Here is a 24,860-nt window from a genome sequence, read left to right on the forward strand (position 1 = left end):
ACTTTGGAACGGCGGTCACCGTTCCAGTTCCGGCGAACCATGCCTCTTCTACACATAACCGTTCCGCTCAGTCGTTCCGTTCCGTATCGACGTTAAATCGCCGCTAAAAAATCGAAGAACAGCGCTACAAAACCAATCACCGATTTGCCCTTGAACTTTGGAACGAGGGTCACCGTTCCAGTTCCGGCCGCGTCGCGACCATTCCGGCGAACCATGGTTCAGTTCAGTAGTAAGCTGTGGAAGCTGTATCCTTGGACATATTTTGCACTTTTTCTCTTTTTCTTTTATTTTGTGGTTTTATGTGGCAAATAAATATAATTAGTAAGTAGAATGGTAGCATTTTTAAATTCGATTGTGGGTGGCCATTGTATCAAATTTCTTTCTTGATCCACCCTCCTGGTGCAAAGGAACGAGCCGACTTGAGTAATTGTTAAACCAAAACATTTTTTAAACTTTTTTCGAGCTCAAATTATATTATTTGATGGTTCTCGAGTCGTTCTCGATTTTCAATATTTTTAGATCTAATATATAAATTTAAGCACCATCGACATTTTTGTTTCGAGTAATACTCATCTTTTACAATATTTCAAGTGAGATCGAACTCAAACAATAATTCTATTTGTACTTAAACTATTTAAATAGAATCATTTTAGGTATCTAAAATATCTAAAATACACTTTAATTTTTGAAAATCTCTCCTTATTTATACAAATAAACAAATAATGTTTAATCCCTTTTCATATCCATTCTTTCATAAAATATTTTATCTTATTGAAATTTAGTTTCTTTTTTCAATGGTACGTATTGAAATATAGTTTTTGAACTTTGTACATAGCAAATGTTAAATTTTCAATGATTCTTATTTTATTAATTACCTAGGGCTAGGCAATTTCATTATACATTCTTGTAACATATTATTAAATATGCAAAATTAACATACCCCTAGGCACCCAATTCAATTAAATATTCAAGAACTCGCTTAAACATGAAAAACGATGTGTTATGTATAGTCTATACTATCTATAAATATGTGAGTTTGAATTATGAATTTACTTAGTTACCCTTTCACTCACCATTACTTCATTAATGTTTTACTTAGTTACCATTTTCACTCACCATTAATTCATTAATGTTTTACTTAGTTATGTGAGATATGAGTTTGAATTGTTAATTTACTTAGTTACCATTTCATTCATCATACTTCATTAATGTTTTATTTATTTATGTGATTTTTCAATTTTCTGATCTAAATATTGATATTGAAAATAAAAATAACTTTATTTCATTATTTTAGTTGAATGAATGATAAATATTACACACACATTAATATGATACTTTATTTTATTTTTAATTTCATAAATTGTGATATTTAATTAATGTTTTAATACACATATCAAACTTCAGAAAATGTCATTTTTTATGGTACTTTTCCAATTAAAATGGACATTGAGACCATGTAGATTATATATGTTATTTTGCAAATTTTTCTTATATTTTATTTTTCGTATAATTTGATTAGTTTGATTTATTTCAACTAGACAGATAAATTAAAAAGAGCGAAAATTACTTCTTACTTTTGTATAGACCATGTAGATTATATATGTTCTTTTGAAAAATTTTCTTATATTTTATTTTTCGTATAATTTGATTATTTTGATTTATTTCAACTAAACTGATAAATTAAAAAGAGCGAAAATTACTCTTACTTTTGTATTAAATTTATTAGATAATCCTTATAATTTTTTAACAAATATATAATTCTTTTAATAAATATGAATTATAGCGATACTTTATTTTCATTCATTCGAAATTAATTTTTTTAAATATGATATTTTTTTACTTGGTATTACTTATTATTTTATTTATATATGTGTTTTACTACACATATTTATTTGATTGATATTATTTAAAAAATGTATTTACCATGAAATATCAATAATTAATATTAATTTACAAATGATACATTATGATATAAAATTAACTATCTATAATATGTATTTATAAAAAAAAACAGAGAAAGTTAAACAAAATCCGCAATGGGTTAAAAGTTAGCAGATCTATTGTAAGGCCCGATATTTTAGCATTTTAATCCGAGATTATTTAATTTATGAATTTTGGAATGTTGAGTCATATTCCATGGTTTTTATGATTCCTTAGGATTGAAATTGAATTAAAAAGAGTTTCGAGGGCCGAATTGCAAATAGTGAAGAGTTCAGGGGCTCAAGTGCAATTATGGAATTGAGTGGGACACTTGTCCTCACCATGCAATATATGTTATGAATCTTTCATTTCTTCAACGAGAATCGAGCTTCCATTTCAGAGAATTCCTCAAGTTCCTTAAATTCTAGAAAAATTCATTATACTGTATCCGGTTATCTGATTTTGAATCCGAACACAGTACCGTACTCTTCTCGTCGACATCTACAACAAGACGTAAGTTTTATTGAGTTCTGTTATCATTTGAAATTATGATATTGGAGGAATTATTATTTGATCATTATATGGTGTTCTGGATCTGCTAGACATCGTAGAATCGAAGTCAGATCGAATAACAGATTGATTATGGAATTGTTATGATTTTCTGATTATATTAATTGGAAATTGAACAGATTTTGATTATTGACTGATTCTGGATTGTATCGGATATTGGTTATGATTTGTAATTGATATCTGTTGATATTGTATTGACGGGGATATCGGGATTGTGCCGTTATGCTGTTAATTTTGAATTAGATTCAGATTGATCGGATTTAATATTGAATTGGGAATGGAATGTTGATATTACTATTCTCGATATGTCATTTCAGATTGACAGAGACAGTCTTGAATTCAGAATTTTCAATTCTTCATACCGAGATTACGAACGAAAGGTATAAGTCGATGTTAACCGGGAGATTAACTTGAGTCAGATTGGACTCTAGTTTTCCTAAAACCACATACTTTATTTTATTGCAATTGTTTGACATTAATATGATTAATCTATTGATTTATAGAAAGTAGAGAATAGCCGATAGCTATTGAGCGAGAGTCATTGACAGAAGGACCAGACAGTGATAGAGTGGTCATTGGCCCATTGCACATTGTCATAGGATATCTTTGGCGGATATGCCAAGTCTGTGGCGGATATGCCAAGACACTGGATTATTGACTTATATCGATATTGCTTAGGGGCGGATCGACTCCTATCGCTGAGATTCGATATATGTGTTAATGTCCAGGAAGCGGGATCCCTAGATTAGAGATGAGTCGAGTCGGAGATGACGAGTTAAAGAGTTTTATCTATATTCACTAATGTGTCATAAATTATGATTCATGTTCTTAATACATGGTTTATGCTTTTGTATATGATTTTATGCATCGCATGTATACATTGCTTATACTGGGATTTTATTCTCACCGGAGTTATCCGGCTGTTGTTGTATTTGTATGTGTGCATGGCAACAGGTGGGACAGGATCAAGGTCGAGGAGATGATGAGAGATCATGATTAGAGTAGAGACTACGGACTTTGACGTTGCTGTAGATAGGATTCAGCACTTGACATTTAGTTGTTGAACCTTAGTTTGAGTTTGATGTTTGTTGTACAAGACTTGTGCTTTTATACTGATATGTATATTAGATTGAATTATATTACGTTCCGCAAAAAAAAAAAAAAATTAGATCCAGATTAATTAATTGGTCCATTTATCCCAATGACGATTAAGAAGATGATTAGCGTCAGGGTCCCCACATCTATATACCTATAAATATATGATTTTGATTTATGAATTTTTTTAGTTACACTTTTACACATCATTACTTAATTAATATGATATTTTTTAACTTTGTATTACTTATTATTTTATTTATATATGTGTTTTACTACACATATTTATTTGATTGATATTATTTAAAAAATGTATTTACCATGAAATATCAATCATTAATATTAATTTACAAATGATCCATTCTGATATAAAATTAACTATCTATAATATGTATTCTAAAAAAAAAAAACAGAGAAAGTTAAACAAAATCCGCAATGTGTTAAAAGTTAGCAGATCTATATACCTATAAATATATGAGTTTGATTTATGAATTTTCTTAGTTACACTTTTACACATCATTACTTAATTAATATGATATTTTTTAACTTTGTATTACTTATTATTTTATTTATATATGTGTTTTACTACACATATTCATTTTATTGATATTATTTAAAAAATGTATTTACCATGAAATATCAATATTAATAAACAAATGATCTATTCTGATATAAAATTAACTATCTATAATATGTATTCTAAAAAACAGAGAAAGTTTAAACAAAATCTGCAAGGGGTTAAAAGTTAGCATATCTTAAATATATGAGTTTGATTTTCTTAGTTACACTTTTACACATTATTACTTAATTAATGTTTCATTTTTTTATTTTGACGAATTTTTAATTTTCTGATTTAAGAGTTGAGATGAAAAATGAGAATAACTTTATTTCATTATTTTAGTTGAATTGACGAAAAATATTACAAATACATTAGTATGATACTTTTTTATATTTTAATTTAGTAAATTGTGATATTAATTAATGTCTCAATATATACATCAAGTTTACACTTTTCTACAAGTGTTATAAAAACTATGCGAGAAAATGTCATTTTTCTTATGGTTTTTTTCCAATTAAAATGGAAATTGAGAGCATGCAGATTTTATATGCTCTTTTGCAAATTTTTCAAATATTTTATTTGTAATATAATTTGATTATTTTGAGTTATTTCAACTTTATTCATAAAAAAATAAATTAAATAGAAATTAAAAAGAATGAAAATTACTTTATACTTTTGTATTAAATTTATGAGATAATCTTTATAATTTTTTTAATTAAGATAATCCTTATAATAAATATTAATTATATTGCTAATTTATTATCAAAATTAAATTTTTTATATATGATATTTTTTAACTGAATATTACATATATGTGTTTTAATACACATATTTATTTGATTGATATTATTTTAAAATTTTATTTAACATGAAATTATTGATCATCAAGATTAATTTTCAAATGATCTATTATGATTAAATTAACTGTGTATAATATATATTTTAAAAAAGTAGAAAGTTAAACAAAATTCGTAAGGAGTTAAAAGTTAGCAAAAATATTTAACTTAATAACCAGGTTAGGGGTTTTATTTTAACATCATTATGATAATTTAGTTAATTAAGAAAATTTTATTTGACAATCGCTATATGCACTTCATTTAAAAATATTGTGATTTTGGTTTTAGTAATATTCATTATTCTATTAATTTTATTTTTATTGTTTTTCATTGTTAATAATATTTGGATGAAAAATATCTTTGTTAATTTGATAGAGCTATCATTATGTTATAATCACACGAATTGAAAAATGTTATATAAATAAAAGAATATATTTGATTTATCGTCATCATGTATTTTTATTTATTGTATTTTGATATATTTTGATTAATAAATACTTGTAAACAATATGTTATTCAAACGATTTTAAAAATTATATAAATCTTTATTTTTTATTATTAGTCACCTACGTGCATCACACGTGATCATTCCTATTTATATATATACCAGTAATTATGTGCACAAAAAAGTTTATCGTGGACAATATTATAGGAGTCGAGTGGTTCCCTAAAAAGAATATAGAGAGAGTGCTAAATTTTAGGAATTTTAAAGATAATCTCTAAGTTTTTTTATTGTTATTATTTCCTAAACATTTATGATATTTATTTTTAATATTTTAAAAGTCAAATATGAAGGTGCACTTAATGTCTGACGGAAGAGGGATAACTAATGGATCTCGGATTTTTATTTTTCTCTCCTTTATTTTCACTCCCTTTCGTGCATTGTCTTTTAGTGCCGCAAGTCTCTTCCAAAATTGCTTTCGTTTTCTACTGAGAAACTGAGGTTTGATCCATCCATTATTCATTTCTTGGATGCTACCAATTTTTCCGCATAGATTGGCCGCATATTCTGTGGGGTATTTTCTATCATACAAATATTGGAGAATTACATGACGATCGTGATGATGTAGTACAAAAATTGAGAAATAAAATAATCAACGAGAACACAAAGATTTACATGATTCACTCAATATAAACTACGTCAACAGAACTACCGCAGATATTTATAACAGAGATAAATTTTATGTGTTTAAAACAAAACACTCAATATCTCATGATTTCAATCCTAAATATAACCATGAAAATATTTTCTTAACTCGCACAAGAGAACATCTCAATGCTCAAATGATCTCTATTTTAGGATGCTTAAAAATGTGAGAAAAGAAGCGATTTTCTTTTTCAGCATAGCCACCAACCAAATTTGGCACAATTTGTTGACAAAATGCATCTGTCTACATTTGCAATCTTCCAATCACCATTAAATAAAGGTGGCCCATCTCACCTAACAACAAAAACAAAAATATACATATAGGGTAATTCTAATCTATATCTATATAAATATACGGATTGAATTGTGATTTTACTCTATTGTCATCTTTAATTAGTTGTCATCATCAAATTTGTACCATTCTCTTTCTCATTTTTAATTGTTTATCCTTGTATTTATTTAATGATTTTACTCTATTGTTCTCATTAATTAGTTGTCATCATTAAATTTGTATCATTCTCTTTCTCATCTTTAATTGATTATTGGTTATCCTTGTATTTATTTAATTGACTCTTTCACTCATTTTCATGCATGTACACTTTCTCTTTCACTCACTTTTATATATACATATTTGACCACCTCATTTTTATCATCATCAAATTGTTGCACAACAGTATTGTGATTTTACTCTATTGTCCTCATTAATTAGTTGTCATCATTAAATTTGTATCATTCTCTTTCTCATCTTTAATTGGTTATCCTTGTATTTATTTAATTGACTCTTTCACTCATTTTCATGCATGTACACTTTCTCTTTCACTCACTTTTATATATACATATTTGACCACCTCATTTTTATCATCATCAAATTGTTGCACAACAGTAAATAATAGTTAAACATCTCAACTTCTTTTTCACCAAAAAAAAAAAAAAAAACATTTCCAGTGACATATGTTATAGTACCTATAGTTATTTGTATTCTGAAATTTACAAATACAATCATACTCACGTATTTTACCATCAAATTAATCTTTCTCTGAGAAGTGCTTGATGGGCTTGTCCGAATATTCTGGTTCAATTCTTTGGTGGAATATTGATATGATAGATTCATGTTTCATTTCACAATGCTTATATTATGTTTTCTACATGTTTGATCGATTATGGTCACTTGGAAGTTGGAAGCAATATGCATTTTAACTCTGTATACCACACTTCATTGATTTTTTTCAGCGACAATTTATTAAAAAAAAATTTTGTTGGTTGATGAAAATGACAATTTAAAAATTAGAATAGTAGTTTGATTTCTGAAGTTGAAAACTTACATACACATATGATATTAAAGTTGTGTGTTTTAAAAGTAGATATCTTCTGTTCATATGATTTATTATTGTATCTTTTTATGTAAAACTGCATAAAATAAATTATCACAAATTTTATTTTATTCTTTTAATCTTTCTTTAAAAATTTCCGAATTATTCACTCCACACTAATTACATAAAAAATAGAAAAAAAAAACAATAATTAGTTTATTTAATCAATTTGATTAAAATACTACTTCAACCAGTTTTTCATAAAAACCTGCAATTATAATTTGATAATTAACGTTTTTACAAGAAAATATCAACTAAATCAGATCGACCAAATTATTTTTCCCTCAACAAATTTGATGTTCAAACTAATTTATAATATTTTTATTTAACATAGAGTACGATCATTTAAAATTATCTTATATTGTCATTTTTTGTCTCATAAACGTTGAACCACTGTTAAAAAATTAATAATTGATTCTTTATTAAATTATCTTACATATAAATTAATTTATTTATGAAGCACAAAAAGTGATAAAAAAATTTAAATTTTGAGTTAGCAAAAAAATTTCTATGTGAAAAATATTTTAGGTGCAACATATTTATTTATTTTTCATTATAAAAACCAGATACGACATAGTTCAAAATATATCAGCAAGTCACTGATTTTGATATAGGGGTGTTAACTTTTAATGTGACTCGAAAAAACCATAAATCCAAACTGAAAAAGTTGAAAAGAAATTGAACCAAAATGAGTTGCAAATCATTTTTTTATTCGCATATAAATATCAAAAATAAAGTTTATATTGTTCAAATAGGGATATATTTGTTAAAACTAAACCAACAAAATAATAAAACTTAATTAGATAATAAATAATTTCATTTTATTTTTGTAATATTATATATTTCATATGAAAATAATTAGCCTTTATATTTCTTTTTTGTTTTTGATAATTATTAGCTTTTATATTTCTAAGTTTTACTATAACTAAAATATATATATATATACCGCAAAACGATGTAAAACATAATTTAACCATCAGAATAATAAAAAAATTATTATTTCTCAGCATATGCTCATTTCTTTAACTTTGAAAAAAAATTAAAACAAACATATATAAGTTTACTTTTGCCTCAAGTTTAATATTCATACTCACATATTTTACCATCAAATTAATCTTTCTTACTTTTTTTTTTTTTGCAAAAAACAGGGTACAATGATTCATGGATTGATTTTCTCAAATGTCAATGAATATTTTCGCAAGTTATTGGAAACCAATAAGTGGTATACAATATACAACCCTCTTATCAAATGCATAGACTCCAGATATTCAAATGTCAACCCCAAATTTGAGCTGAATTTACAAAAAAAATACCATAGTTTCAGAGCTACCTCGGATGCTAAAGATGCCACACCTAACATTTAAATTCAAGGGATTTGACGAACTCGCCAATATCATGAATACAAAAGAAGTTCTGCGTAAGTTCCCTTATCTTGAATAAATAATTTTTCCAACTGAAAATAGAAGTCATATTTATATTTATAATACCAATGAAATGTGTACAGATGTGATCGGTATACCAAATAAAGTCATGCCATTAAGCAATTTCGCCAGACCAGATAAAACAGAAGGTCAAATGAGACAAGTTATGCTTCTCAACACGAGGTAAATTTAAATAAAAAAATTCCACATATAAACGTGCATATCTTAAAATTTGTAGCATATAAAATATTTTGTTTAGAATGGAAACTATTTCTGTCACTATGTGGGACGACTTGGCAATACACGAAAGGCAATTGATGAAGCGCATTGAGTCTGAACATCCTATTGTTGAATTTTCCAATCTGACTATGCAAATCTTTCTCAGTATGTTATAAAACAAACCTTCTTTCTTCATTTCCTAAATGTTTTTTTTTTAGCAAAAATGACTAATGTGTGGTGTAAATCGAAAAAATAAAACAGATGCACAACATTTACAAACTACGCCTACAACTGCAATGATTCTTAACCCACTATGTGACATCGCCAAAGAAATACAAACATTGTATATATTTCTGAATTTCTAACTCTTCGTATTTGTGAGTTATACATTTCATTGTATAAATTGCATGAACTTACTTATTTATTCACAAAAATTATTCTAGCATGACAATTTTCTTTTTAAATATATAAAATGATGTTAGAAACTAGATAAAAACAGTGGACATTTTGTTTATTATAATATATGAATGCTTAAAGACTATTATTTATAATAAATTTGTAGGTTGGATGCAGACCAAAAACAAGATAAGTTAAAAGAACTTTGGGTTACGAAGACACTCACAGACGCCAAACAAGTGACATTAGATGATGTAACAAAAAACCGAGCTAATAATTTAGTTAATTAAGAAAATTTTATTTGACAATCGCTATATGCACTTCATTTAAAAATATTGTGATTTTGGTTTTAGTAATATTCATTATTCTATTAATTTTATTTTTATTGTTTTTCATTGTTAATAATATTTGGATGAAAAATATCTTTGTTAATTTGATAGAGCTATCATTATGTTATAATCACACGAATTGAAAAATGTTATATAAATAAAAGAATATATTTGATTTATCGTCATCATGCATTTTTATTTATTGTATTTTGATATATTTTGATTAATAAATACTTGTAAACAATATGTTATTCAAACGATTTTAAAAATTATATAAATCTTTATTTTTTATTATTAGTCACCTACGTGCATCACACGTGATCATTCCTATTTATATATATATACCAGTAATTATGTGCACAAAAAAGTTTATCGTGGACAATATTATAGGAGTCGAGTGGTTCCCTAAAAAGAATATAGAGAGAGTGCTAAATTTTAGGAATTTTAAAGATAATCTCTAAGTTTTTTTATTGTTATTATTTCCTAAACATTTATGATATTTATTTTTAATATTTTAAAAGTCAAATATGAAGGTGCACTTAATGTCTGACGGAAGAGGGATAACTAATGGATCTCGGATTTTTATTTTTCTCTCTTCTTTATTTTCACTCCCTTTCGTGCATTGTCTTTTAGTGCCGCAAGTCTCTTCCAAAATTGCTTTCGTTTTCTACTGAGAAACTGAGGTTTGATCCATCCATTATTCATTTCTTGGATGCTACCAATTTTTCCGCATAGATTGGCCGCATATTCTGTGGGGTATTTTCTATCATACAAATATTGGAGAATTACATGACGATCGTGATGATGTAGTACAAAAATTGAGAAATAAAATAATCAACGAGAACACAAAGATTTACATGATTCACTCAATATAAACTACGTCAACAGAACTACCGCAGATATTTATAACAGAGATAAATTTTATGTGTTTAAAACAAAACACTCAATATCTCATGATTTCAATCCTAAATATAACCATGAAAATATTTTCTTAACTCGCACAAGAGAACATCTCAATGCTCAAATGATCTCTATTTTAGGATGCTTAAAAATGTGAGAAAAGAAGCGATTTTCTTTTTCAGCATAGCCACCAACCAAATTTGGCACGATTTGTTGACAAAATGCATCTGTCTACATTTGCAATCTTCCAATCACCATTAAACAAAGGTGGCCCATCTCACCTAACAACAAAAACAAAAATATACATATAGGGTAATTCTAATCTATATCTATATAAATATACGGATTGAATTGTGATTTTACTCTATTGTCATCTTTAATTAGTTGTCATCATCAAATTTGTACCATTCTCTTTCTCATTTTTAATTGTTTATCCTTGTATTTATTTAATGATTTTACTCTATTGTTCTCATTAATTAATTGTCATCATTAAATTTGTATCATTCTCTTTCTCATCTTTAATTGATTATTGGTTATCCTTGTATTTATTTAATTGACTCTTTCACTCATTTTCATGCATGTACACTTTCTCTTTCACTCACTTTTATATATACATATTTAACCACCTCATTTTTATCATCATCAAATTGTTGCACAACAGTATTGTGATTTTACTCTATTGTCCTCATTAATTAGTTGTCATCATTAAATTTGTATCATTCTCTTTCTCATCTTTAATTGGTTATCCTTGTATTTATTTAATTGACTCTTTCACTCATTTTCATGCATGTACACTTTCTCTTTCACTCACTTTTATATATACATATTTGACCACCTCATTTTTATCATCATCAAATTGTTGCACAACAGTAAATAATAGTTAAACATCTCAACTTCTTTTTCACCAAAAAAAAAAAAAAAACATTTCCAGTGACATATGTTATAGTACCTATAGTTATTTGTATTCTGAAATTTACAAATACAATCATACTCACGTATTTTACCATCAAATTAATCTTTCTCTGAGAAGTGCTTGATGGGCTTGTCCGAATATTCTGGTTCAATTCTTTGGTGGAATATTGATATGATAGATTCATGTTTCATTTCACAATGCTTATATTATGTTTTCTACATGTTTGATCGATTATGGTCACTTGGAAGTTGGAAGCAATATGCATTTTAACTCTGTATACCACACTTCATTGATTTTTTTCAGCGACAATTTATTAAAAAAAAATTTTGTTGGTTGATGAAAATGACAATTTAAAAATTAGAATAGTAGTTTGATTTCTGAAGTTGAAAACTTACATACACATATGATATTAAAGTTGTGTGTTTTAAAAGTAGATATCTTATATTCATATGATTTATTATTGTATCTTTTTATGTAAAACTGCATAAAATAAATTATCACAAATTTTATTTTATTCTTTTAATCTTTCTTTAAAAATTTCCGAATTATTCACTCCACAATAATTACATAAAAAATGGAAAAAAAAACAATAATTAGTTTATTTAATCAATTTGATTAAAATACTACTTCAACCAGTTTTTCATAAAAACCTGCAATTATAATTTGATAATTAACGTTTTTACAAGAAAATATCAACTAAATCAGATCGACCAAATTATTTTTCCCTCAACAAATTTGATGTTCAAACTAATTTATAATATTTTTATTTAACATAGAGTACGATCATTTAAAATTATCTTATATTGCCATTTTTTGTCTCATAAACGTTGAACCACTGTTAAAAAATTAATAATTGATTCTTTATTAAATTATCTTACATATAAATTAATTTATTTATGAAGCACAAAAAGTGATAAAAAAATTTAAATTTTGAGTTAGCAAAAAAATTTCTATGTGAAAAATATTTTAGGTGCAACATATTTATTTATTTTTCATTATAAAAACCAGATACGACATAGTTCAAAATGTATCAACAAGTCACTGATTTTGATATAGGGGTGTTAACTTTTAATGTGACTCGAAAAAACCATAAATCCAAACTGAAAAAGTTGAAAAGAAATTGAACCAAAATGAGTTGCAAATCATTTTTTTATTCGCATATAAATATCAAAAATAAAGTTTATATTGTTCAAGTAGGGATATATTTGTTAAAACTAAACCAACAAAATAATAAAACTTAATTAGATAATAAATAATTTCATTTTATTTTTGTAATATTATATATTTCATATGAAAATAATTAGCCTTTATATTTCTTTTTTGTTTTTGATAATTATTAGCTTTTATATTTCTAAGTTTTACTATAACTAAAATATATATATATATACCGCAAAACGATGTAAAAACATAATTTAACCATCAGAATAATAAAAAAATTATTATTTCTCAGCATATGCTCATTTCTTTAACTTTGAAAAAAAATTAAAACAAACATATATAAGTTTACTTTTGCCTCAAGTTTAATATTCATACTCACATATTTTACCATCAAATTAATCTTTCTTACTTTTTTTTTTTTTTTGCAAAAAACAGGGTACAATGATTCATGGATTGATTTTCTCAAATGTCAATGAATATTTTCGCAAGTTATTGGAAACCAATAAGTGGTATACAATATACAACCCTCTTATCAAATGCATAGACTCCAGATATTCAAATGTCAACCCCAAATTTGAGCTGAATTTACAAAAAAAATACCATAGTTTCAGAGCTACCTCGGATGCTAAAGATGCCACACCTAACATTTAAATTCAAGGGATTTGACGAACTCGCCAATATCATGAATACAAAAGAAGTTCTGCGTAAGTTCCCTTATCTTGAATAAATAATTTTTCCAACTGAAAATAGAAGTCATATTTATATTTATAATACCAATGAAATGTGTAGAGATGTGATCGGTATACCAAATAAAGTCATGCCATTAAGCAATTTCGCCAGACCAGATAAAACAGAAGGTCAAATGAGACAAGTTATGCTTCTCAACACGAGGTAAATTTAAATAAAAAAATTCCACATATAAACGTGCATATCTTAAAATTTGTAGCATATAAAATATTTTGTTTAGAATGGAAACTATTTCTGTCACTATGTGGGACGACTTGGCAATACACGAAAGGCAATTGATGAAGCGCATTGAGTCTGAACATCCTATTGTTGAATTTTTCAATCTGACTATGCAAATCTTTCTCAGTATGTTATAAAACAAACCTTCTTTCTTCATTTCCTAAATGTTTTTTTTTTAGCAAAAATGACTAATGTGTGGTGTAAATCGAAAAAATAAAACAGATGCACAACATTTACAAACTACGCCTACAACTGCAATGATTCTTAACCCACTATGTGACATCGCCAAAGAAATACAAACATTGTATATATTTCTGAATTTCTAACTCTTCGTATTTGTGAGTTATACATTTCATTGTATAAATTGCATGAACTTACTTATTTATTCACAAAAATTATTCTAGCATGACAATTTTCTTTTTAAATATATAAAATGATGTTAGAAACTAGATAAAAACAGTGGACATTTTGTTTATTATAATATATGAATGCTTAAAGACTATTATTTATAATAAATTTGTAGGTTGGATGCAGACCAAAAACAAGATAAGTTAAAAGAACTTTGGGTTACGAAGACACTCACAGACGCCAAACAAGTGACATTAGATGATGTAACAAAAAACCGAGCTATGTTGACGGAGTTACTGCATTTACTGTTTATGAATCTTAATAGTTTTAATTACTAAAATGATACAAAACAAAAACCAGATAATTTGCACATGCTAAATATTAAAAGTTTTAACAACTAACATTCAAACTAAACCAAAATTCAAAATGCTTCTTATTTTTACATAGAACAACTACTATTTGATACAGAGCAAGATAAAGAAAATCGAAAACAAAGCTACTCCATGGTATGAAGCATGTGATCATTGTTTCCAAGCTGCTACAAAAACAAACAACAAAGCAAGTTGTGCCAATTGCATCAACTATCCAATTAAGATCATTCCAAGGTAATAAAAAATACCGATACCCAACCCAAGTTTTAGATCACGATAAAAAAAAAAAAGAGATGATCACTACTTTACTTCTTTATGTTGCAGGTATAGAATAACAATCAAAATTGAAGATGAGAATGAGACGGTAAGAATAACATTATTTGGAAAAGTTGCAGCATCTTTTGTTGGATGTTCTATTGAAGTTTCATTCAAATTCATGACCAGATATAAGAAAAACAAACAAATGATTTTATATCTACATAAATAGAATATTTAGATTTTCAATCTAACAATAAAAATTTTCAATGCAAAATTTACCAAATAACTCATATAAAGATTTGCTAATTAAGTCAACCAAACTCCAAGCTCCACACATTCTTGTTCAAGTTGGATAATTCAGTAGAAATATGTGATGGAGTGTTAAAGATTGTGGCAAAAGCTATTGAGATACATGACAATTATCCAACAACAAATGTCAATATCAGGAAACGGAGATCTTGAAAGATTATCAAGCAAACTAAACAAAGCAATGTACCGTCAATGGTAGAAAAGTCAAATGAATTAAGCATCAACAGAAACATAAAGATCCATGAAGATGAAGATGAAATACAGATTCGAGATGATGAACCAATTGCTGCCTACAAAAAAAGAGCTAAGAAGATAAAAATCGATGGGTACAAAAAGATTTCAGGGGATCTTCAAATCAAAGACAAGAAAATGTGATGATTTTATTTGTTACCAAATATTTATTTATTAATCTATTAATAGTTATTTTTATTGCAAAAATAATTCCAACATATTTAAATAAGATTATCATATACAAATTATCTATATTTCTCTACGTGCAACGCACGTGTATTTCTCTAGTTTATATAAAATTGATAAAGACCAATCATAACCAAAGTGAAACAGATGATTTCATTCGAGGTTAATGGGGTTTACATTTCAGATGCTTCAAGAAAAACCTGATTTATATATGGCTTTCTATCAATGAACGACTCGCTTATTTTATATTGAGATGGATACATTTGTCAATAAAAATCAATCTTCCCTTGATAGGTAAGAGTAAAGTTCAAATGCATAGCTGAATGGTAAGCATCAACTTCGTTGGAAATAATTCAAATGCATAGAAATGAAAGCCTGTATGTCCTGCTATAAAACTTCGTCACTCCAGTGAGGACAAATGAAAATTTTTCTGTCAGCCCACAATTCAAGAATAAAAATGTGTGTATGCCCATGAAATAGATTCTACCACATGCAAAGGATTCCCAACAAATTTAATGTAATGTCCTTGAGATTTCCAGTGGTTTGTTCACAAATGGCGTTAAAAAGTGGACGAGGCAACAGCGTAGCAGAAATAATGGAAGTGTTCTTTCTCACATTTGATCGGATTTTTCCCACATTTCACAATAGAAACGTAAAATTCACTGTCTAAGAAAGAAAGACAAACTCAAAAGTCACGATTAAATAGTGAAAAAGCAATAGCAGGGCAGAAGATACCATCTTCGTTCCATATTATTGTGTTATTCCAAAATGTCAGTAGAGAAAAAAATATTATCATCATGGAAGCAATATCTGAAAATGCTAAATGAGAACTTATTGTTTTCCAGTCAAGGTACAAATCAAATTTCATTTCAGCTATAATTCTGAAGTACGGCGTACAAAACCTATCATCACTGGGATTAAAGCTTTGTAACGGATACATCAGAGAGAGCTCCATGAGATTAAAGAATATCAATTGCCACAAGACAGCCTTATAATATATTGATGTACCAGGTTGCAAATTTTATTATGGAATTCTTATGAGAAGCTACTTCTGCTGTTCTCACAAAGGCCACATTACATTTTGAAAATGGTAATGAAAAAATCAAAGCCATCGGGGGTTAATGTATGTCTACTTTTGCACCCCAAAAAATATTATGACAAAATTTGGCCCACACTTCTTTGGCATACAAATTTTAGTTTCTCACTGAGAAATTGAAACCATCCAGAGACAAAGTGATTTTGAAACCTGGAAATCACCCAACATCAATCTCGTATCTTAATGTGATGCAATCACATAAATATATACTGTATTTAATGAAAAAGTATATTGCAAGAAAAGATTGTAATTTAAATTGCTGAACAGATCCACAATCAGCTAAAAATTTAAACATCACAATAGACCGGAAAGACACTTTGCAGCAGTTTCTGGTAAACATAGATGACAATGTGAAATTTGATTCAATGTGAAAGCTTTACAATTGTTTTTTTCTATAAAAAAGTACTGTGTAAGCTTTTATGAAGGGAATTATTGAGTTTTTGGAAGGATAATAGATAAAGACAGGATTTCCAAACACCCAAAATTAAGAAATTTAATTTACATTACCTCAATAGCGTCTTGACTTTTGTTGGGGAGGGTATCCAGACATCCCCATTCCCGGGTCTTTCCTTCTCAACTATTATAAAAAGAATAAATCTCGTATCAAACAAGAACGAGAGAAACAATCACAAACATTCAAGAATTTTCTCATTTGAAATCACAAACCTGCTGCTGTTGATGGGCCTGGGGAGCAACACCCCGCTGCAATGGGATGCCACCAGGATTCACTCCACCCATTCCAGCCTGAGAAGCAAGATTATATGCTGGAATACCCGGAGGCTGAATTCGTTGCACACCAACCATGGGCATTTGTCTGGGCACAGATCTAGTTTGTATCACATGAGGACCTTGCATACCCCCAGATGCTGGATTTCCAGATGATACCTGCTATACAAACCAAAAGTACAGGAAAGAATGAGGAAAAGAAGATGCACACAGGAAACCATCATTCAAATCTTGACAATGCTATCCCGCCACATGCATCGTATCACCAGCAAATGCTATTAACAATGCTTAGATTTTTCTGGAGGATCTTCATATAAGACTTATATAATAATGGGGTTCTTTAAACAGGTTTCAAAAAAATCATGGACATATTTACAGGTTACTGGGTTTTTCAATCATTTTAGCACCCAATGTAATTTTTGGAAAGTAACAATAACTAGGAAACTCACATCTTCAGAGATCATTCTAGAATTAATAGTAGTCTGGGACAACTATTAACCCTCAAAACATATAAGAAGAATACTTTAACAAATACGACCACGCTACAGCCCCACATGATTTATGAAGGCTAGAGTACCCGGAGGCCACATTACGCATAAAGATCTAAACAACAAAATAGGAAATCTATTTGAAGATATATGAATTTATAAATTAATGAATTAGCTGTTAACAATGTGAGAGTAAAAACTAGCTTTTGCAATTTGTTAGAGTGTTTCAGAAATGTCAAATAAATGCTACTAATTTCCACATTCGTATCAATCAAGTTTCTCAGTTCTATGCAGGTGATTTCATCTTGACTTCCAAATGACTTTGACATTAGTTCCCCGTAAGTACAGTTCAACGCACTTGATACTGCACCTGATATGTGGATGATCATTAGAACTGCCAAACATGAAATCTTAGGTAACTTGCCACCAGGCTTGCAATATACATTCTTAGGATGCACAATAACCCTGTCAAACTATGTTTACTGCTTTAAAATTCTCAACACCAATATGGAATGACGTTTTGTAAAAATAAAGGGGCATCCCTGAATATATCATGGTAGGCTCAGATGATTGCAAATAGCAAATGGAAAGATCTCCAGACAACAAATTAAAATGGAGGTAGTTTCCATTTAAAAGTCAAGAAATTGAAAAGTTGGGAAATGATACCGGTTGAGAGGGCTGGAGACTAATTGTTCCTTCAATATCAGTACTTGTGTCTACTGGTCGACTTGGGTAGTTCACAACTTTCTCTCCTGGTTGTGGGGATACCAGTGCACTGAGACCAATTAATTAAAAAATTATAACTTAGTTACTGCAGGAGTATGCTGATATGCATGATACAATAAGAAAAGAAAATAAGATTACATACTTGCGTCCTGGCAAAGGTTCCAAGCGAAAATACCTGAGAATTAGGAAAAGTGATACTTAAGAAAATTGACACACAGTTACAACGTTGTACTCTAAGATTAGTAGCGATTTTGACATTGGAAAAAGAACACAACTTGATCTTTTAAGAGAATAAAAACATGGAATGGTGAGAAAAGAAAAATAATGCAAGGAGTAAAACAGAATAAAATACTAATGAAGCTTTTAGTTATCACATAAATGTGAGATGAAGAATGCCCACTAATTGTTAAAAAGCCATCTTATAATGCGACACTAAAAATATTAACCAGCTTTACCACTACCATCGTGGGCTCCAAATTGATGAGCATGTCCAGCTAGCCAGAAAACAGAAATGAGAAAACCATAAAGAACCGTGCAATAATGTCTGGTCCATTACACAGAAAAGGAAAGTGTGATATACTAGATGGGTTGATTTTAATTTTAATCTCGACCGTGTCACACTCTGGCTCCTGATAGCCCAGGCAACCAACAAGACCAACAGCCTAATTTGTTCATGTATGCTTTTCAGAAGCCTCTTGTGCTGGTTACTTGCACAATTTGTTCGACAGCCACAGTATTTAGCATGCACACAACAGCTCAGATGGGATTTACAACTAAATTCATAGCATGCAGTAAATGAATTATTTTGAACTCCAGTTGAAGATTCATAGTACTGACCAAAAGGTGATGACCATATTTTGTAGGCAAAGGTTTGCGTAACAGAAACAACATTCAAATTAGTCAACTCACGACAGCAAAAGGCAAGAGATTTTACTTAACAGTGCACACATCAGACATAAAATTTCATATAGAAAAAATATTCAACATGTGCAAGTCTTTGGAACATTAGAACGCATCCCAGTCATCGATCAATAATGCTTCTATCAGGATAATAGATGAATTAAAGCCATCCAAATTTGGGAAAATGAGAAAGAAAGAGAATCTGTTAATTTAATTGCATATATTAGATAAACTGTCAGTTTCAAAAGGAGTCAAGATTGAAATGAGCATGATCATAAGTACTGATCGGAAAAATATTATCACAAGAACAAGTTGCAAGACACGGAAGTAAAGATAAAGAAAAGATAATTACAAGAGTCGAAAAAGAGGGGGGAAATTAACAGAAGAAGATATTAACAATCACGGCAAAGGACATATTTGGAAAGGAGTGACAGTCTGGAGGTGAAATGAGTAAAGGTTGGACTAAATCTTTCACCAGGTCTAAGCAAACACATTGTAATTAGAGAGATGCAAAATATGTATAAACAACTTTAAGTTTGTGTAGCATTACGATGTTCAATATTAAATCAGCATGCATCCAACAAACTAGACAGATCCTCATTTTTGCAAAGGAGGAATGACGTGTGCAAGTGAAAGTACAAAATTCTCCAAACTATGCATTCAGAAAAAACCAAGAAAATTATACTAAAATTGAGCAGCAGCAACTGTTTATATCACGCGCTAAGGGGAACATCTCTGGCATCATGCAATATAAGTTCATTATCATGTTAAAAAATATTTGTAATTTTATTGAGATCCAAAAAACACGTGTTCTCTTTTATTTTAAGAAGGGCAATAATGATCATCCAAGTATAACCCGCAATAGAGCTGATAAGAATTCAGGAGGAGTAGGGAAAAAAGGTTGATTACATACTCATGCTCAAGAGCTTGCGATGCTGTTATCCTTTTTCTAGGATCGTACCTGCAAATATAACAAAAGATCTCAGTCAATCAATACACTTAACTTTTTAAAATAAAAAATGAATCAGTTACCAATTTCAGGGTAAAAAAGTTGAAAGCAAAACAAAGGAGGCACTTGGTATTACAGAAAGAGGATAACACCAACTCGTATTTTTTATATGCTCGTTTTTTATGATAAATGTATTCATGATTTCATTCATGGCATCGAATAGTCTAACTAATGATTTCAGATACAGAAATAGCAATGACTAGTCGTTTTACATAATAATGGTGATCAGATGGTGGCGGACCACATCATTGAGAAATTCATACCAACAACTCATAATAAAGGGATGTCATATTCTAGCAAAAACACAAGGTCATTCAGAATTTCTCACAAAAACATCAACTACACAGGAACCAAAACATAATTCCAGTCCAGAAATAAATCATGGAAAGCAAGACATCACATACTGGAAGTTATTATAATGTGATTAAAAGGGTTTCAAATTAAAAAAGAATGAAAAAAAACAAGAATTGCATAAAGTGAACATCAAATTCATACTCGAGCATCCTAGATAGAAGGTCATATGCTGGAGTTTTGGGAAGGACAGGAACTACAGTGTGAAGTCCCGTATTGTCACTGTCAAAAATGAATAAAATTAAACAAGAAGAAGCACATCTTAACACCACATACAAGAAAGATATTCACTAGACATACTATTGAAATCAATATACTAATAAAAATGACCAGAATGAACATCGCTCACTATTTATGCCCCTGAATGTGCTGTAGATCAGACTGCCAATGTGGAAGATTCACAAGCATGGGCCACTTTTCTTGTGTGGGATGACCTGATGCCACAATAAACTATCACTAGTTGTCTAGTCCACTGAACAACTAAAATAAGGGGGGATTACAACAATTCTCACCTAGAACCTTAAAAATTTTGTCCAGTTGATCGAGCTGCATCAGACAAAGAAATTTTAGACTTGACAGCAAGAAAATAGAACTAGAGATGAATCTGACATTAAATGGCACACAGAGTCATTAATTCTCTCTCACAAAGAATGCAACAAAGAAAAACACGACACCTGAAATGGGTTAGGAGTCCCTTTTACTTCTTGCCCTTGAAATAGTGGCTTCAACATCAAAAGTTCGGCAAAAATGCAACCCACAGCCCACATGTCTTCCGGACAAATCAAAACATATAATAATGTGTACAATGAGATGATTGAAATGACAAATGGTCCCTAGAAATCATACCAACAGCACTTGTGTAGTGTTTGGACCCAAGGAGTAACTCAGGAGCACGATACCAAATAGTCACTACAACCTGCCACGACATACATATGGATGAAAATCAACCCCAAGTATTGCTCAAGAAACTCAAATTTTGGTAGTTCTATTTATAAAATTTTGTTTCCTGTAACTATAGGTAATCACTAATCAGAGGCAGCTGTATCATAGGATTGGAAGACTCAAGACGACCAAACAGCTGGCAGACTCATGTTATTTATAATTTCACATGACAGTGTCTAATTATGAGGCCAACAGTAACCAAATCAATATAAGTTAGGACACGCAAAGACCAAAGTTGCAGAGCAACAGAATGAGAGAGAGAGTGGAAAAAACCGTTTTTAAATTGAAGATGGACAAAAACGGCAGGAACAGTTAATTCATTACCCCATTATCAGATAGTGGCTTTAAAGGAGCTTGGTAAATTCTTGCAAGGCCAAAATCAGCAATTTTTACCACCCCTTGTTCTTCTCCCTCACCCATTACCTGGTGATCAAAAGTTTCAGAAAACTGATGAAAGAAGTGCGATCCAATGTTCTCAAATTTTAATAATAGCATGTAACTTCATTACAATTATTTCAGATCAATATAATAAATACGAAGCAAAATGGAAGTGGTAGAGTATCTTACCAAGATATTTGATGGCTTTAGATCTCGGTGGATAATCCAATTGCTGCAGAAAATTTCGATATAAACATTTCAACAAGGACAATGTTGTTTTTTTTTTTGATCAGAAACTATTTTTTATTTTATTAATAAAGATTGTTACAATTACAGTGGATGAGTAATCCACATACATCTGATGCTAGGAAATTAAAGTTCGTTACAATGTTGTTACTCGATGGAAATTGAATCGCAGACCACAAACAACCAAAACTAGCTGTTCCATGTGACCCAACAACGTATCTATCCCAAATCAACGATCCAAATTCAAGAAAACAATCCAGAGACTAAGTTTTGGAATCTAATCTACAGAAATTCATAAAAAAATTGACAAAAAAATTTGATAAGCTAGAAACTTAAAGAGTATAAAAAATGTGAATTTGTACTTCTCCACAGTGTTTTGTTTGAAATAAAAGGCAAATAGTTTTAGAAGTTGCATTTTTTCAAAATCCAAATGCACAAAGTCATTGCCCTCAACATTTGTTCCCCCAATCGCAGTACAGTGCTATCCATATCAACACCAAAACCGAACGAGACTGACATCCACGGGAGCTGTCATATCACAGATTGAAACTAAATTCACCAAAGTTTCTTGCCTTGTACTTCATGATTAGACATGTGTTTCACACAGATTCTAACCCCGACGTTCAAGAATTCGTAGAATAGAATAAGTTTCTTTTGTCTGGATTTACAAACTAGTTCAAAACATTTTGATCCATATTGGGATACGAGTCATCAGAAAACATAGTGATTAATCACGACATAATAAGAAGCATGCATAACCTGTGAAGATAATTAAGACCGTTAAGAAGCTGCCATAACAAGGACTTGATGGTGTAGGGGTTGATTTGTTGGTTGACCTTGTCCCTGTGATGTCGAATGATTTCCTAGCAGTATTCAAGACATATCAATACAGTTTGCTTTAAACATTGATGAATACCAACACAAGTAAATTAGTTTTTGCATGGCTTAAGATAGAGAACGAGTGAGAAATTTACTCACGTATAGATCGTGCTCGGCGTAGTCAAAAGCTAGATAAAGTGACATATCGGCATGATTGATGTGCACGTTTGCAAGCTTTACCACATTCTCATGGGAAATCTCTCGAAGCAACTAGCATCAAAATACCACATAATTAAATCCAACATTTAATGAAAATGAAAAAGGAAAAAAGTACGTGTAAAGGCCAAAAAAGGATATTTGAAGTACTAGATATATCTTCAGTTTGGGAATAGAAAGTGACAGAAACTGAGTCCACACGTGAATATGGCTCTCTTTTTTACCATTGATCTTCTAAGCATAAAAATGATAATTGACTAATCGTGGATTTAAAAGCAAATCTGCCAATCGTTATTCTTCCTTTCTTTTCTCCAAGATAATGTTATTTTTCATCTTTGCAGTAACCCCACTAGTAACCTATACTAAATAAATCGGCATCTATTCCCTAATCATATTTCTTAATCCAGACAATTGTCGCAAGATATGACATGTATCAGTGTTCTAACAAGTTAAACCACATGTATTCACGAAATAAATAAGGTAAAGATGAAATTAATGGTACACTTATTGCTCGTCCTATCCAGTCAATCAAGTCAATATTTTCAAAAAATTTCCAGAATATCCATCCAAAACATTGGCACCAAACACCGGCTTTCAACCAGAGCATTAACTTCTACTGATTCCAGGAAATAAGACAATAAGAAGACAAAAAGTACAAAGATTCACCATTTTCTTCCTTCAATTCAGGAAACAAACACGAAAAAGAACCCAATCCAATTCCACAACCAATACTCCTAACAACTTTCACATCCTCTAGTTCAAACCGACTTCGTACACAACAGAAGCACAAACACCCACAAAACCCTATATAAAAACCATAGTCACACGATCAAAAGCGCAGAAGCGATTAACCACCACAATTTTTGTACCATAATTTCGCGAATTGCGGTGGGAGAAACGCCATCCCCGTCTTTGGACTGCTTGAATTTCTTTATGGCAATCGATTTGGATCGATTCAGCTTGATCTTCGCCAAGAAAACCAAACCATATGTCCCCTCCCCGATTTTCCCAATCACGTCGTACTGCTCCAGCCACTCAGGTTTATTGCCACCGCTGTTGCTGTTCGAATTGCTCGCTCTTCCATCAGCCATCTCCTCCAACAGCTTGACCGAGAAATCTGCTTTATTTTCCGGATATTTTCCAGTATCTACAGAGATATCCCTTCAATTGAAATTGGGAAAACGATTTTTTTGGAGGTTGAAGCCTTCGTACATGCGAATGAGCGTCAGCAAGCAGTCGAGATTTTGAAGTCACCAATTCTGCAGTTTTACTGTAATAACCAAGCAAATCCTTAATTAATTGAGGTTTGGGGTATAACAACTTTCCCATTATACGTCATTTTGTTTCTGTCTACCCAACCGTTTCCGGTCTAAACAAGCTCTAATTTCATCTTTTTTTTTTATCTTTTATTCGTGAAAAGATTATTATATATATTTACAATAAAAATAATAATAATTTTTT

The 24,860-nt window shown here is 29.7% G+C and overlaps 1 protein-coding gene across 8 annotated transcripts; it reads right to left on the reverse strand.

Annotated features, from left to right (window-relative positions):
- Positions 1–6,248: 6,248 nt before the first annotated feature.
- Positions 6,249–24,698, reverse strand: LOC142519707 (cyclin-dependent kinase E-1-like). Of its 8 annotated transcripts, none has more exons than XM_075622756.1 (16): positions 24,269–24,697; positions 23,343–23,453; positions 23,124–23,227; positions 22,308–22,350; positions 22,065–22,163; positions 21,645–21,714; positions 21,473–21,567; positions 21,311–21,344; positions 21,148–21,232; positions 20,943–21,020; positions 20,352–20,399; positions 18,681–18,713; positions 18,479–18,587; positions 17,265–17,486; positions 17,106–17,175; positions 6,249–6,421 (listed from the first exon to the last, which is right to left on the reverse strand). In XM_075622756.1, exons 1-15 carry the CDS (start codon positions 24,488–24,490, stop codon positions 17,107–17,109), a joined length of 1,422 nt encoding a protein of 473 aa, XP_075478871.1. In that variant the 5' UTR covers positions 24,491–24,697; the 3' UTR covers positions 6,249–6,421; position 17,106. The 8 variants fall into 8 exon arrangements, with proteins under 8 accessions (XP_075478871.1, XP_075479183.1, XP_075478910.1 ...); XM_075623068.1 differs by having other exon boundaries at positions 6,254–6,421; positions 17,265–17,483; XM_075622795.1 differs by lacking the exon at positions 6,249–6,421 and adding an exon at positions 10,814–11,043 and having other exon boundaries at positions 24,269–24,698.
- Positions 24,699–24,860: the final 162 nt, after the last annotated feature.

Source organism: Primulina tabacum, chromosome 1, assembly GCF_025594145.1.
Source record: "Primulina tabacum isolate GXHZ01 chromosome 1, ASM2559414v2, whole genome shotgun sequence".
Taxonomy (NCBI): Eukaryota; Viridiplantae; Streptophyta; class Magnoliopsida; order Lamiales; family Gesneriaceae; genus Primulina; species Primulina tabacum.